Here is a 13874-nt window from a genome sequence, read left to right as displayed (position 1 = left end):
TACTTGTTAAACATTGAATTGCAAGCCTTGCCACTCCTGACAAATCCTTTATATTTGAATGATTGAACATTCTCATATTTTGGTGAATTCCCAATGCCAGTGTTGCCTGCTTTATGATTGAGTGTGCCACAGAGTATAGGATACAGTAGGTGTCCAGTCAACTGAGCATCTATTAAAACCTGACACTGCACTAACACAACTAAAAGGAAATTAAAACAAATTGCTTTATTTCTATTCCAGTATTTGTGACACAAAAAAAAAGTTGAAAGGCAGCATTTTGCCTATTCACAAAACTGGATGCTAACCAAATGTGCTATGGTATACAGTAGCTTTGCTATATAATTTGGTTTTTTATTATATATCTCACGGGAAAGAGTTTTTCTATGGCATTCATCACTGTAATTTCTGGGTCATTTCATTCGTATAACAGATTCAAAATAAATTTAGCTGTGAAAAATAATTAAAAAGTTATTTTTTCTAAAAGCATAGCTTAGTGGCATTTTACTGTGCTAATGCCTCCAGTTGAAGAGAGATTTCCAAACGTAATTTATGCCTCTCTCTACAACGCTTACATGGACAGAGGAACATTGGCTGTCTATCAGATAGGTGCAAGTTGGTGCTGTCAGGAAGCAGTGTCATTCTTTTTACACCAAAATCTGCCCTTTTCCTGCCCCATGGACAATGCCCAAATACTCCTAACAGTCTAGGATCCTGTGAAAGGAGACATAAGGATAAAGAATCTGTCTAGTGCTAACACTGCAACTGGCTAGCAGAGGCAGTTATCATCACGTTATTGTCACTAACTTCTGCACCATGCAGTTCACTGACCAAATACTACATATTTCATATGTAGTACATTAGAAAAAAGATTCTGACAAGCTCCTTTTGCTTTCATAAATGACAGAACTGGAGGAAAAACATATATGAATTCTGGTTTTAAGCAAAGGTGATTTTTAGGTAGTATGAGCAGAACATACAGAACAGAAACTTGATTTTAGATCGTGCCACACCACAGTACAGTATACCACAAGGAAGTGAAATACCAGTTTGCTTATTCACAATGGAATAACTTTGCTGTGGTTGGATAACGTAATCTGTGATCATCTCACCTTTTTACCACACTCTTCACGACATTTCCTGTACACCTGAGTCCCTGCCCTGTGAGCACCAGCAGTCATTAAAATTAAAGAGAGAAGCAGGCACCACTAATAAACATCATATCTATCCAAGTCCTTCTGGATTTCCCTGCTTTGGGAGGAAAATTTTGAGATGTTATGTCATTGCTTTTTATACTTCATTACTCCTAGCATAACATTTTCAAATAAGTGGAGACTCCGTAAGTTCCTCCTGAATCATATGCTGCTTAATTCCTTCTTTTATATTCCATAATTTCTAGCAACAGAAAATTCTAGCCCTAAATCCGGCACATACACACCCATGTACAAGAGTTTCACCCACGTACAAGAGTGTCACCCACTGGAGACAGTTTTAATTTATCTGTTTCAGTCTCCAAAGCCCCAGGCTTTCCTTTCCCTACTACTTCATTCACTTGTTTATTTGTTGGGCACTTTGTCAACACTTCTGTTTAAATCTTTGATTTCAGTCAAAAGCTTCCAGACTATCTTCTTCCGTACTGAAGGAAGGTCACTTAATTCACTAAGCAGCAGAGATATTAATCCAGCAATGAAATAACCCTTTGGTAAAGGCGTGTATACTTTTAATTTCATTAAAAGTTAATTTAATTTTTTCAGAATAACTGAAAAATCGTTTTAGAATAGATAATGACTCAACATAGTAGATATACTTGTACTGATTTAGACACCCATCTTAGGTGCAATCCACGGGTTCAAAGGTAGGACACCACACTCGCATATGAAGTGGAGAGAAGTAGGTACCTTCAAAGGAACAGCTCAAAGTCCCTAAGGTAGGTTGCTTGAAGTAAGCAGAAAAAGATAATGTGGACAGTCCACTGACATGCATAATAGTGTTTGGAAACCTGGCCACGGAGACACTCAGGAATACTACTTGTTTTTCCCTTGTGAGGTCCTGTTCAGTCTGAGTAAAAGTAGCAGAATGTGTTGCAAAGAAACTTGTAATTTAACCCTATTTTCAAGCAAAAAAAAATCAGAAAAAGACAAATAAATATTAATTTGTCTAACTGAAGCTATTTTTAGAAGTTTGTTTGCTTCAATATTTGGATGTTTGTCTTGAGATCTTTCCACTTTTTTTTTTCCCCAGTTGCTGGAGCTATGTATCTTATGAGAAAGAGTACTTTTATAAATACGTTTTAGTACTTCTGAGCACCTTGTAGATAAGTTCACTATAAAAGACTAATGCTTACTGGATAAGGGGAATGCCAGTTCCTGACAATTTGCATGAAGAATAAATAATAATAATAGAACAAAATTTGAAGTTGGTAATTGCAAAGCAGTCTACTGAAGTTAGCCCAAAACTAATACTTAGAGTGGAATATTCACATTAAGTTTCTTAAACTCCTTTGAAAAAGTTAGTCATAATATTAGCTTTACAGATGAGTTACACTTGGCATGAAAGGGCCAAAAGTTATTTGAAATGACCACTAAATTTAAATACATTTGCTCAAGGTTACATACCAGCTCAGCAGAGAAGCCAGGAATGTTGCTGCGAGGCTTTGCACTGTATGCTGTACATTGCACCTCCCTGTGTGTGACAAGGGAGACTTTAAAAGACAAGGCTTTGGTTTGGCCAACTCTGGTTCTGCCTGGTACACCTAGGAATTACAGGACTGAAGAGGGAGATAGGCCAGGAATAAGGAGTAGAGTTGCTTCTTGGCCCTTTTGGCTAAGGTCAAGTGTAATAGCATAGGACCTCCTATGGCAAGCTAAGAGGTGCCACAAGACCTGACCTAGGCTACATTGACTATTACCAAGTGTTTGGCAGCAAAACAGGCTGTAAGGAACTGCTTTAGCCAGCCTGATAATTGGTTTTAACCACTAAAAGGAGCTTCCTTTGGCAACAGACAGTGGAAGAAAGGAACACATGAGTCTGAGGAAGGGAAGCTTCCAAGACAGAGGGGAAAGGGTATATTCAGAGAGAGGCAAGGTGGGAGATAGCTCTCAGGAAAGCAACAAGGAACAGATGAAAAACTCAAATGAGTTGCTTTCAACACAGACACTGAGCCAGAACCCAGAGGAGAGATAGGGTCTGGATCTTCATGCTGAGTCCTAGAGGAGAGCTGGGAAGAAAGGCTGTCAAATTCTGCTCTTAGAGTGGGAGAGGCTGGCACAGATGTGATCAGATGATTTGGAGGCATGTAAACTCCCAGCAGAAATCAGCAGTAAGGGGGAGAAAATTATGTAGACTCATTGCAAGGCTCCAGAAAGGATGAAAATATGAGTCTCATTACTGTTGTGATAACATTATGCTTTGATTCTTTTAAAGAATATTCAGAGGTTTTGTTTGTGACTTAATCAAGATTTGACCACAGCTTAATGAACAGCTTCATAGTTTTATTGACCCTAAACTTCTGTCCATCTCATGCATTTACATAGTAAACTCCTTATTGTAAACTAAAGCTTACTGTCTGATTAGTACAATGATGGTCTGATCTTTGTCAAAAGGCATAGGAAATGCTGAAATTATAACTACAATAAACATATTGATGACCAGGAAAGGCACTCCAAAATGCAGAGTCACAGCTGCACTTTGTTTGAATTAAATGTACTTTTTCACACTGGTATTATCTCGGATTCTTCCTTGAGTGCAATCTCATTGCAGCAGACATTTAAGTTTTTCAAATCCACCTGTCAGATGTCTGACAGCATAAGAAGATGAGTGACAGCCACTAGGATAAATGTCCTGGCTCGTCTCCAGAGTGACATGGTTGTCTGCTGTACAGGGTATACATTTTCAAACAGTCTGCAGTCCTCTCAGTGATTTGTTTTTCTCACAATACAGTTTCCTGATAAAGTTATTAATCTTACTCCAGATTTGTAAGTAGCATTATCTATTATTTACTCCTTTTGGACTCATTGGGTAAGGCTAGGACTTCACTTCATTTAGTCCTAAAACAAAAGGGAACCAAAGAACTTTCGATGTAAATAAAAACCCAAGAGACAACAAAATTTGGTGGTCACCAAATACAAAATATACAGAATTCTGGAGACTCAGTCAGTACAGTCAGTAGGAGAAGCACCAGATAGCTCTTTACTTGTTCATCTTATTCATCACCATTTTTGTGGATTATTATTAGACTGTTGAAAGCAGAACACCAAAGAGGCAAAAGAAACTCCTGCCCAATTTCTTTAGGTCCCCACAAATTTCTTGTCCGTCTTCTCTGTTAGTCCCATAGCTGCCTATATCAATGACTCCCAGGTTTACCCAAGAGAGGGTACCTAGTGTTCCTGTCGTTCACTATTCGGTGCATGTTCTTGTAGCTCCTGGGGAATGACCACCTGGAAAACCATTAACCACACTGGTAAAAACAGAATCGATCTTCCAATCTCAGGTGAGGCTTCTGCTGTAACTCCAAGCAGCTCTCCTGCATAGAGTCAGTCTACGCAAATGATCAGACTGTTCATGAAGTGTCAGGGTTACAAGCAGGTCAACTTTTCATGGCATCATTTAAACACTAGCTATGCAGAAAAGGGCACCCAGGAACGCATGTCTTATTGCTTATCCCTGCATCCAGTACCTTCATTTACACTGTCCATCTTCAGTCTCAGTTATACAGTAATTTATGAAACAAAAAAAAGAGCAGCCCCATGAATACCAGAAGTTTGCTGTCCTATCAGCCCTTGTGACTGATTGATACTGATGTCTGGAAAGGTACAAGCCCAGACTAAGGCTTACATGGGCTTTTTCCTATGGAATTCAGTGTTTAATAAGGCATAAGTTCTCACCAAAAATTTCCCTCAGTTGGGCACTCATAAGATGCACTTGCAGGATCTCTCCTCCTTTCAAATTATTATTTGTGTGTCTTGCAAGAACCTAGCTATTTTAAGCCTGCCTCTCTGCCAGCTATGGTTGAACCTGGTTATCAGTTTCAGCGTTATCCTCATTTCCGTAGGAAAACAGAAGGAGCTTTTCTTCTTCTGTGTTTCTTCTTCACACTTTTATTTTGATCAAAGATTCCTCTCCTTAAACTTTGTATCTGTCTTGCCTACAGGAATACTACAGTACAGGAGCAGGTGAGGTAGCAACAGACTCTCCCCCTTTGATACAACATCTTTTGTTGATGATGGTCTCGGCTGAAGTCTTTAACCAAGACAGGCTGTCATTTCAACAGCCACAGGACACCTCACAGTGGAGAGTACTCATCAATGGGTGGCTTGTAAGATTGCACTGGATACAGCACTGCCACTTTTTTTTTCCTTCCGTTCTCAGCTCATCCTGAAACCTGAGCTTGGATGAGGTTATTCCATTTCCCACTCTGATCCAATCTTCTCCTAAATCACCTTGGTCTACTATTTTTTCAACTCGGTTGTACCCCATGGCCTTTTCTCTGTCTGTTCCTACATATAACTTCTATGTTGGCATAGGTCTGAAAACAGCTGTAATAAAATGGTTGTCTCCTGTCTTATTTATTTGCCAAGCTGAACAGCCCATTTCAGTTTCCCATCTCCTTTGCCTATAGAAGTTGAGAGCCGTTTCTCTGACAAAACAACACCCTGCTCAGCTCCCACTGACTGATGCAGCAGTCCTTTTAACAGGAGGCACATCTGTGGCAGCTGGGGCAGGCAGTGCCTGACTTGAAATGAGTTTTGCAGTTGGCCACGTTTCAAAGGGGGCTTTTAACAGACGGTGAGGAAATTTCATATTGTTAAGAAATATGACAGCCACTTGGAGGTGGTAGTGAGCAAAGGTTTTAATGAAACTAACGTTTACCATCAAACCTATGATAAAAAATTGAAAAGCGAGAGTTGCTGGACGCCTATGAAATGTGCTATAAAAGCAGGTGCCATAAAACTGAGATGATATAAATTTGCAGACTAATTTGATTGCTAGTGCAGATGCATAGCTGTTAATGCTCTATGGTTGATACATTAGTGGCAATTGAAACAAGTCTGGCTTGTTCCATTTTCAGTAAACAGAGCATGAGGTTGGCTGTAAATGGTCTGTTTAGCAGAATAGACTGAACATGCAAAAAATTATTCATTACGAACATTTACAACCCACACATGTCATTTATATCATTTGACCACTCAACATAAAAGGTTTATTGTTTTTGGCAAAATAAGCTGCAAACATCCCTAATTGGGATGCAAATTTAATGCACAGTTTAGCACTGTTGACAGCTAAAAGGCTTATACGGACATTTCCATACATTTTTCCACTTACGTTACAGATGGTGAACAGCAGATATATAGTCAAGAGCCAAACTATTTCAAAAGTGTAGTATTCCTATTTCACAATTTTTATATGTTTGTCAATATTGCAAGACTGACTTTAAGATTTTCTTTTATGGCAAAATATACAAAGTGAACAAACCAGGTTTTGTAATGAAATCAAGTATGTGAGAAATCTTGAAAATTTACAACTGTCTAATATTTTTCAGACTAACTGCAAAACAGCCTCTACCAAATTCCTTGTACAGGTTTGATAACTCTTAGCCTCTAGTACCTGCTCACTGACAGAAGAGGTTTAAGTTACAGATCACAAAGTATTGTTGAATACTTCCATTTTCCAGTCACTGAAGTGAAGTTCAATGCATGTAGACACCTGAGACATAACGCTGGCTAGCACAAGCCAGATGAGGCCTGATCTATACCCTATTAAATTCAGGGTAAGATTTGCATTGATTTTAATGGGAGTTTGATTGGAATTATTTGCTGTATCTGTATGTATGGAACTGTCTATGACACTGGTGCCAGCTGGCCTAGAGAGTCCTATTAACTTTATTAGCCCTATTAAATGCTATTACCATTCAAAATAGACTGGCTGCATGAAACCTGCCTATTAGGAATGGTTCCTTGCCTGTGCTAGCTCCTAAGCTGTACCCAGGAACAGTGTTGGCTGGCCTGGGCCAAAGCTGTGCCAGGGAACATTTAACAGCACAGATGACTGAGTTTCAGTGACGCTGCTCAATTTACTAGTGCAGATGTAGCCACTGTGCAAGCCACCGTGCAAGCCACTTTGCACTGGTCGAGCACGAGGCAAACCTTTCCACTTATTTGCAGTTAATACAATCTAGTCCTACATTGATTAAATTGTCTTTTGCTTTTGATAGGATGTACAGGACAGCTGGGCCACTGGCTCACACCATTGAAGTAATTTCTCTTCCGTTTTCTAGATGTATATAAATCTAAGTTGTAGATGTTAACTATTCTCTGTATCATACAAAATCTGTATAAAGTGCTAATTTCTCTTAGAGCATGAAGCTTTAAGTCTTTCTAATCATGTAATAATTGTTTCAATTTTTTTTTTTAATCTGAAAGGCTAGGAAAGCATGCTTATGCCAAATACTGTTACTATTCTTCAATTGCTATGCAAGAACACTTCAGGATTTCCATACAAGTTGCACACAAACCTCTTTGTCCTTACCTGCATGTGATTATGAATGTTCTGCATAATGATTATAATTTTTTCATCTTTTGATCAACATAAACCTGTTTACCCCTATCTTAGTATCGATCTATGCTTGTGCCTTGAGTTTTTAGAATGTGTGATTAAGTACATTGTAAAGTATGCTTAACTACACTAAAAGAAACTTGTAGAAACTTGTGGGTTAGCTGCTCTTGAACAATTCAATTTACTGTAATGATCTGCAAATAAGAAGTGGAGCTTTTCTCCATTTACACAATGTTGCCAACAAAAATACCAGGCTACTCAGAACAGCAGAAAAAAAAGAGGTGTTACTTCATCTGGGAATAGAAACTGATCCCTTTTGATGTAAATTGCAGCTTCTTATATGAATATCACTACATATTACACCTGTGACTGTTTAACTGTCATCATCTAAAAATCACATTAGCGAAAACACAGTTCAGTAAGTAACGTACTGGAGTCATTAATAAACCATTAGCTGTTGCTCACACAGTCATTTAGAAAGTTGCCAGTATTACCACATTTTCATTAGTAAAATTTCCCTTTGTTGTAAAGGGAAATGTTTCCTTTAATATAAGACTATCAAATAAAATTGCTTCAAGTGAAATTACAGCTATAAAGATTCTTTTTTTTTTAAACTTACAGACTACATGAAGCCCCTGTGCTTGACCCTCTAAGTCCTGTTTTGGGCTGGCTCCCTCCCATATGGATAAATCTGCCCTGTCGTCCTTCAGCACTAGGCTGAACTCTCTTTTGAGTAAATAGGCCTGGTACATGGCCAGAATACCCTATGTACTGCGGCTCTGCCATCTCCACAAGCTCAGCCCCTTACTTTGTGAATACTGAAAGGAATTCTAGAAACTGATTTTTCTCTTCTAAGCCAGTTTACCAGAAAGAAGTGCATACATACCTAACATAAGCATAACATACCTGTACCCCAATTTCTGCCTTTTTACATTGCTACCATGGTATAAAGGGAAATTAATAAAAATGAGAATTCAGACACGACTACTTTATTTATACTCAGCTTTGCTTAAAAAGTGAGAGGTACAAATCCTTGGTTTGCTTCCATTAAAATGCTATGGATTTCTGCAAAACAGAGAGCTAGGTTAGTCACTGTTTATTACTGAATACCACAGCTTTGTACAGAAAAATACAGTGTTAATTAAATTGCCAAACCTCTTATCTGTTTGTCTATTGAACTGTATGAAGAACTTACTTTATTGACTGGAAGAATGTTTTTCACGTTGAAGTAGAATCCAAAGTAAACCATGTTAAAAACTCCGTGACGGCCCAGTGTTGCAGTAAGACCTTTGTTGAGTCCTTGGAAGCCCAGACCATCAGTTTTAATGATCTGCCGAGCTTGAACAAAGCTAGACGGTTGCTACACAAGTTAAGCAAAAGAAGGAAAAGATCATCTTTACAAAAAGAAAACAATAACCATAGCATCACTTCAATCCTGTTGACAAACACAGTGTTGCCAATTCTTGTTGCCAAATCTTAAGGCTTACCATATTTGTTATTTTCCCTTTCCTGTGATCATGTAAAAATCACAACTGTGATTAAAGGAAAAAAGATTCCTTATTTTTCTGATTGCAGAAAAATGATGAAAGCATGACTTGAGTACTGTAAAAGACTAGGGATCCCTAATCCAAAGAAAAAGGTCTTAAAATAATAATAATAATAAAAAAAGATTTTATAGAGCAAGATGTGGCTTTGAATGTGTGAATTTGGCAATAGTTTTTTCATCATTGATGCTGTGCTGTTAAGATATGACAGATGAAACCCTTACACAACTAGAGTATATAAAAATTATTCTGGACAATAGGAAAATAAAAACAGCTTCTCTAGTAAAACCAATGGCACAGGAATATGCATGGTGAGGGAGTAATAAAAGGGACAGAATTGGAACAGGAAATTTTTGAGCCATCATGGCTACAGAAGCAAGTCCTTGGGAGCCACAAATTAGAGCAGCAAGGGAGACTATAAATATTTGTGTTGAAGATCAGTTCAGCAGTTTCCAGATTCAGTGTTAGGAATAGGGTTGAAAGCGTGACATATATTGTCTGCGAACCCTTCTGGATCCTCTGAGGCTCTTCATGCTTTTAAGAATGCAAACCACTGCTTTAAGACACTGGCTTTTGAAGGAGTTATTGGGTATGCAGCACTTTTTAAAACCAGATCACATGTTAAACTTTCTTCTCCTAGTGTTGAAAATCTTGAAAAGAAGGTGGTTTGGGTTTTTTTTCCTCTCTTTTTTTTTTTTCTTAAGCATCCAACTGGAAATCCTGTTTTGCCCTCCTAATCAATTATTTGACTTAAAAAGTGTATTTAGATTTTTCAAAATCAGAACACCCATTTAAATTCCAAGGTACAGAATTAGGAAATTGACTTTAGAAATCCTATTTTGAAAATAATGCCCAAAAGGCATAAAAATCATTTTAGTCAGCCAAATTCCATTTAATGAAAGGCAGAAAGGAAGAAACTTCTGCAGAATGCACTTATATAATGACCAGTTCTTCAGACAGGGTCTGCCTGACTACATACGCATTTGATCTCTTCTTCCAATACACTGTGATACTCAGAATCAGATGTTCCCCTTCTGAACATTTTAGATTTCTTTCTAGCAGAATTATAGAAAAGTTCCTTTCAAAAAGTTGTTGACTTGACTTTGGCTTTCTCCAAAGGAAAAAGCCAGCTCTGGGTAACCAAATATTTAATTAGAAAGGCAAAACATGACTTCCACTAGGAGGCTCAAACATGAAAATATAGAAGAATTTTGACTATAACACTGTGAACACTGCTGATTTCAATACACTTATTTGTTTAATAGCTTTCCATTTCAAAATATCACTGTGGTAGATCAACAGCATCAGCCAAATGATGCCTATTATATCTGACACAGCATATGACTGCTTATTTAGGTGACTGACAAGTTTGGTCTTTAATACCAAGTTTCATTCTGTTTTTTCATATTTGGTAATTAATATTATCCTGTTAATGCTCTGCATACATTTTACTATAGTTTCCTTTTCTAACTACTCCCAGAGATTCAGATCAGAATCTATTCTAAAATGTTGATACCTTACATTGAATATGGTCCAGATACTAGCAATACCATCCTTTCTCATGCACAAAAAATGAGGATTAGATCTTTAAAAAATAACTAGTCATCCTGAATAAAGTGATTTAAACTGAATACAGCAACTTTCAATAGTAAGGTATCTCTTGGTCGCATCTTGAATACGGATTTACTAATGACTGAGAGAGGAAGGAAGCCTGTCACTTGCTGAACACCTGAGATGGGGTTCATCAGTCCAAATGTAGATACCTGCAATGTCTATGTCTACATCTGAGTTACTCAAAAAGACTCCCTTTTTCAGTCCTTTAGCAATAAAGAGGGCTCTCTTAGCACTTCACTTCATCCAAAGTCGGCATCTAAAATGTCAGCTGATCAAGCCATAGAAGGTCTGTGTTTCGTCACTGATGATGGAAGGACCTTAGGATGACTAATTCAAATGGAGGAATTTATTGTATAAACATCTGGAGTTAATTCACTTCACACAACTGTTGACTTATACTTAATAGAGACCTAGTCAGTGGAATCTGGAGTCAGATTCTTCTCATCATAAAGCAGAAACTTGTATTTGTTTAATTAATCACAACTCTTAAGTCAGGTGAGAAAATTTTTATTACCACACCAGCTTCTATAGCCAGTGAGTTATCCATGGCTACAGGGAAAAGAAAAAATGAAAAAGAGAAAGAAAAAGAGAAAGAAAAAGAGAAAGAAGAGAAAGAAAAAGAGGAAAAAAAAGAGGAAAAAAAGAGGAAAAAAAGAAAAAGAAAAAAGAAAAAGAAAAGGAAAAAGAAAAAGAAAACCAAACAAGGTGTTGGGTCTTCTAGCAGTTTACCTTAACAAAAAGTCACCATTATTTCCACCTGTAGCAATTCACATTACAAAAGTGCCAATACGTGATTTATAGCGGCCTTTCTCTTTAAACCTATCAACCCTCGAAAGATGATCTGGTACCACAGAATAATTCAGCTGTCACCGTTGTGTGTGAATATTTGCTTTGGGGGTGTGCAGGAGTCTGGGTGTGGGCGTATGTGTTCATGCTCTTCCTTGTTCCTTTTAAATAAGATATATTTATTATTTCAATACAATAGTCAAAGAAATATGTGAACTGCATTAAATTTCATCGTACAGTATGAAAGCTACACAATGGGATAGGTACATACTTTACTTAAACCTTTTAGAAAAACAGTGCATGGTAATGAAATGAGTGTACCATTGCCTTATGCTCTATAATAAAACATGCACATGCTTCTTCCAACAGGCTTGAGTTTATGTGCTTTAGTGTGGAATGTTCTTTAACATATTCTTAATGAGAACTTGAGATCATGGTAATGAAGTCACTGGAGTTTTCCTGATATACAGCAAAATGTAAAATTCTAACACTTTTTTTAAAAGATATATTAAAAATTGATATGTCTGTGATTTAACCATCTTTGTGATTTAAGAACTTCAGTCCCTTGGATTTTTTCATTAGGGCAAATAGACACTTTTGTTTATATTTTAGGTGTAAACTAGGTTCCTAGTGGAGTCCCAATAGCATCTTTTACAATTTTATTTTTATGATAATATAGTATTATTTGGATTTTGTGAAAATTTGCATTTAAATTAAAGAGTATTCACCTAAACCAAAACAACTCAGAATGCTTTTGAACAGCTACACTGATTATTGGAGTATTCCGAAGGTCATCAAGGAAGGGATGCTGTAACTAAAGTAAGCAATTGCGTGAAATTTACTAACTAAAACACCCCAGACTTTGTTATAAAGTTTGCAATAGGGAAAAAAATTAAAACGTGTGAAGCAAAGGGATATATTGGTCTCTTGCAATTTTACAGGAACCAGTTTGCTCAAAATATAATACTGGTGTATTTACACTCAAACCCAGAGGTTTTGTTAAGATAGGTTAATTGCATGTTCACAACTGTGAGGCAGAAAGTTCTATAATTTTTTCATATCACCTTCCTGAGAGAGACATCCTCTCACACATTGCCTTCTCCCACTTTCAGTCTCTTTCCTTCCAGGATCTTAATCTTTTTACTCCCGTACTGTATTAGCTTTCTGTTTCAGTGGCTTTGCTGCCCTTGGTTAAAAAATGTCTAGGCTGGAGACTTGAAGCAACCAAACATCTCTTTTGCATGCATTGAGAATCGAACACAAATTTACCAAATGGTTTAAAATTTATTCTGGAAGAGAATACTTCTCTGGATGAGTTATGGAGTAGGTACCAGCTAGCCTATGACTTTTGAAAATCAGTGGCAATATTTTGCCAGAGCGTACCTGAGGAGTTTGGCCCAAACAGCTTATATAAATGGCCAGGTGATAAATCTCTTTACTGTGCATGCCCACAAAAGGGTTCAATTTGTGCAGATGAGTGCTACAAGGTGTGCAAGTATCAACTCAGTCAAAACTTAAGAGTAGAATACGCAAAAAGCATGCCTCACCAGGGATTCAGCCAACTTTTTCATGCCGTGCTTATATGATTTGGCACTTCTACCATGGTACAGCTGATTTCTCAAAAAATTTTGAAAGAGCTGATTTGACAATTGTTAGTCTTATTCACTGAGGAAAGAAAGAAGGAGCTGTGTGACTGCCTGCCTTCACTTAAGCCTGGATCATTTTCTACATTAAAATTAATTTAAGCTGGTGCATTCCTGGGAACACTTGATTTTGATGAATCACTGTTTTCCAGTCTAACCTTTTCCCCCTTTCAGCAGTAGAACCATGGACAAAGGCAGTTTTGCACACTAAGTTCTTTGAACAAAACACTCTTTGAATAATAAAACTCTGAAGTGAAACAGGAATTTAAATTATCGGCACGCTTTATTATCTAACTATCCCGGTTTGTGCTTATAAATGTGAAGACTTATAAATAATTTCATCCAAGACTCTGAAATCTACCAGCTACATTTTTAACATAAAATACACCAGCTGGACCCTGGCTAGGGCATGGGGCCATGGTGTTTTATGCTAACCTTCGGTGCTCACTTGAAGCCTGGAGGCTCCTGGGGTAAAAGCACTGTGTACAAGGGGCTCAGGTTCGTACTTCCGGATTACAATTCCTCACGGTGCTGGGCTTCTGGCTGCTCTGGAGGGATGAAGGTGCACTTCAGGCACAGAATATTTACAATGGAGATACTGACATCACTGACAATACTGTATGCATCTCTGCATATCTGAGGCATCGTTTGTTGAGTGTCTTCTCTCTTTTTCCATTTCTATTAAGCTTATGGGAAAATCATTTGCATCAACCCAATATATTATAGACATTCTGCTCTG

The 13874-nt window shown here is 37.6% G+C and overlaps 1 protein-coding gene across 1 annotated transcript in view; it reads right to left on the bottom strand.

Moving 5' to 3' along the window:
- SLC25A21 (solute carrier family 25 member 21) overlaps positions 1 to 13874 on the bottom strand; it is a 265037-nt gene that overhangs the window by 8462 nt on the left and 242701 nt on the right. The window contains exon 7 of the mRNA XM_075030254.1: positions 8744 to 8908. Coding sequence (XP_074886355.1) covers positions 8744 to 8908 — 165 coding nt within the window. The remainder of the gene's footprint in view (positions 1 to 8743; positions 8909 to 13874) is intronic.

Source organism: Buteo buteo, chromosome 6 (assembly GCF_964188355.1).
Source record: "Buteo buteo chromosome 6, bButBut1.hap1.1, whole genome shotgun sequence".
NCBI classification, from domain to species: domain Eukaryota; kingdom Metazoa; phylum Chordata; class Aves; order Accipitriformes; family Accipitridae; genus Buteo; species Buteo buteo.
The sequence above is the reverse complement of the archived record's forward strand: the minus strand, read 5'-3'. Positions and strand labels throughout refer to the sequence as shown.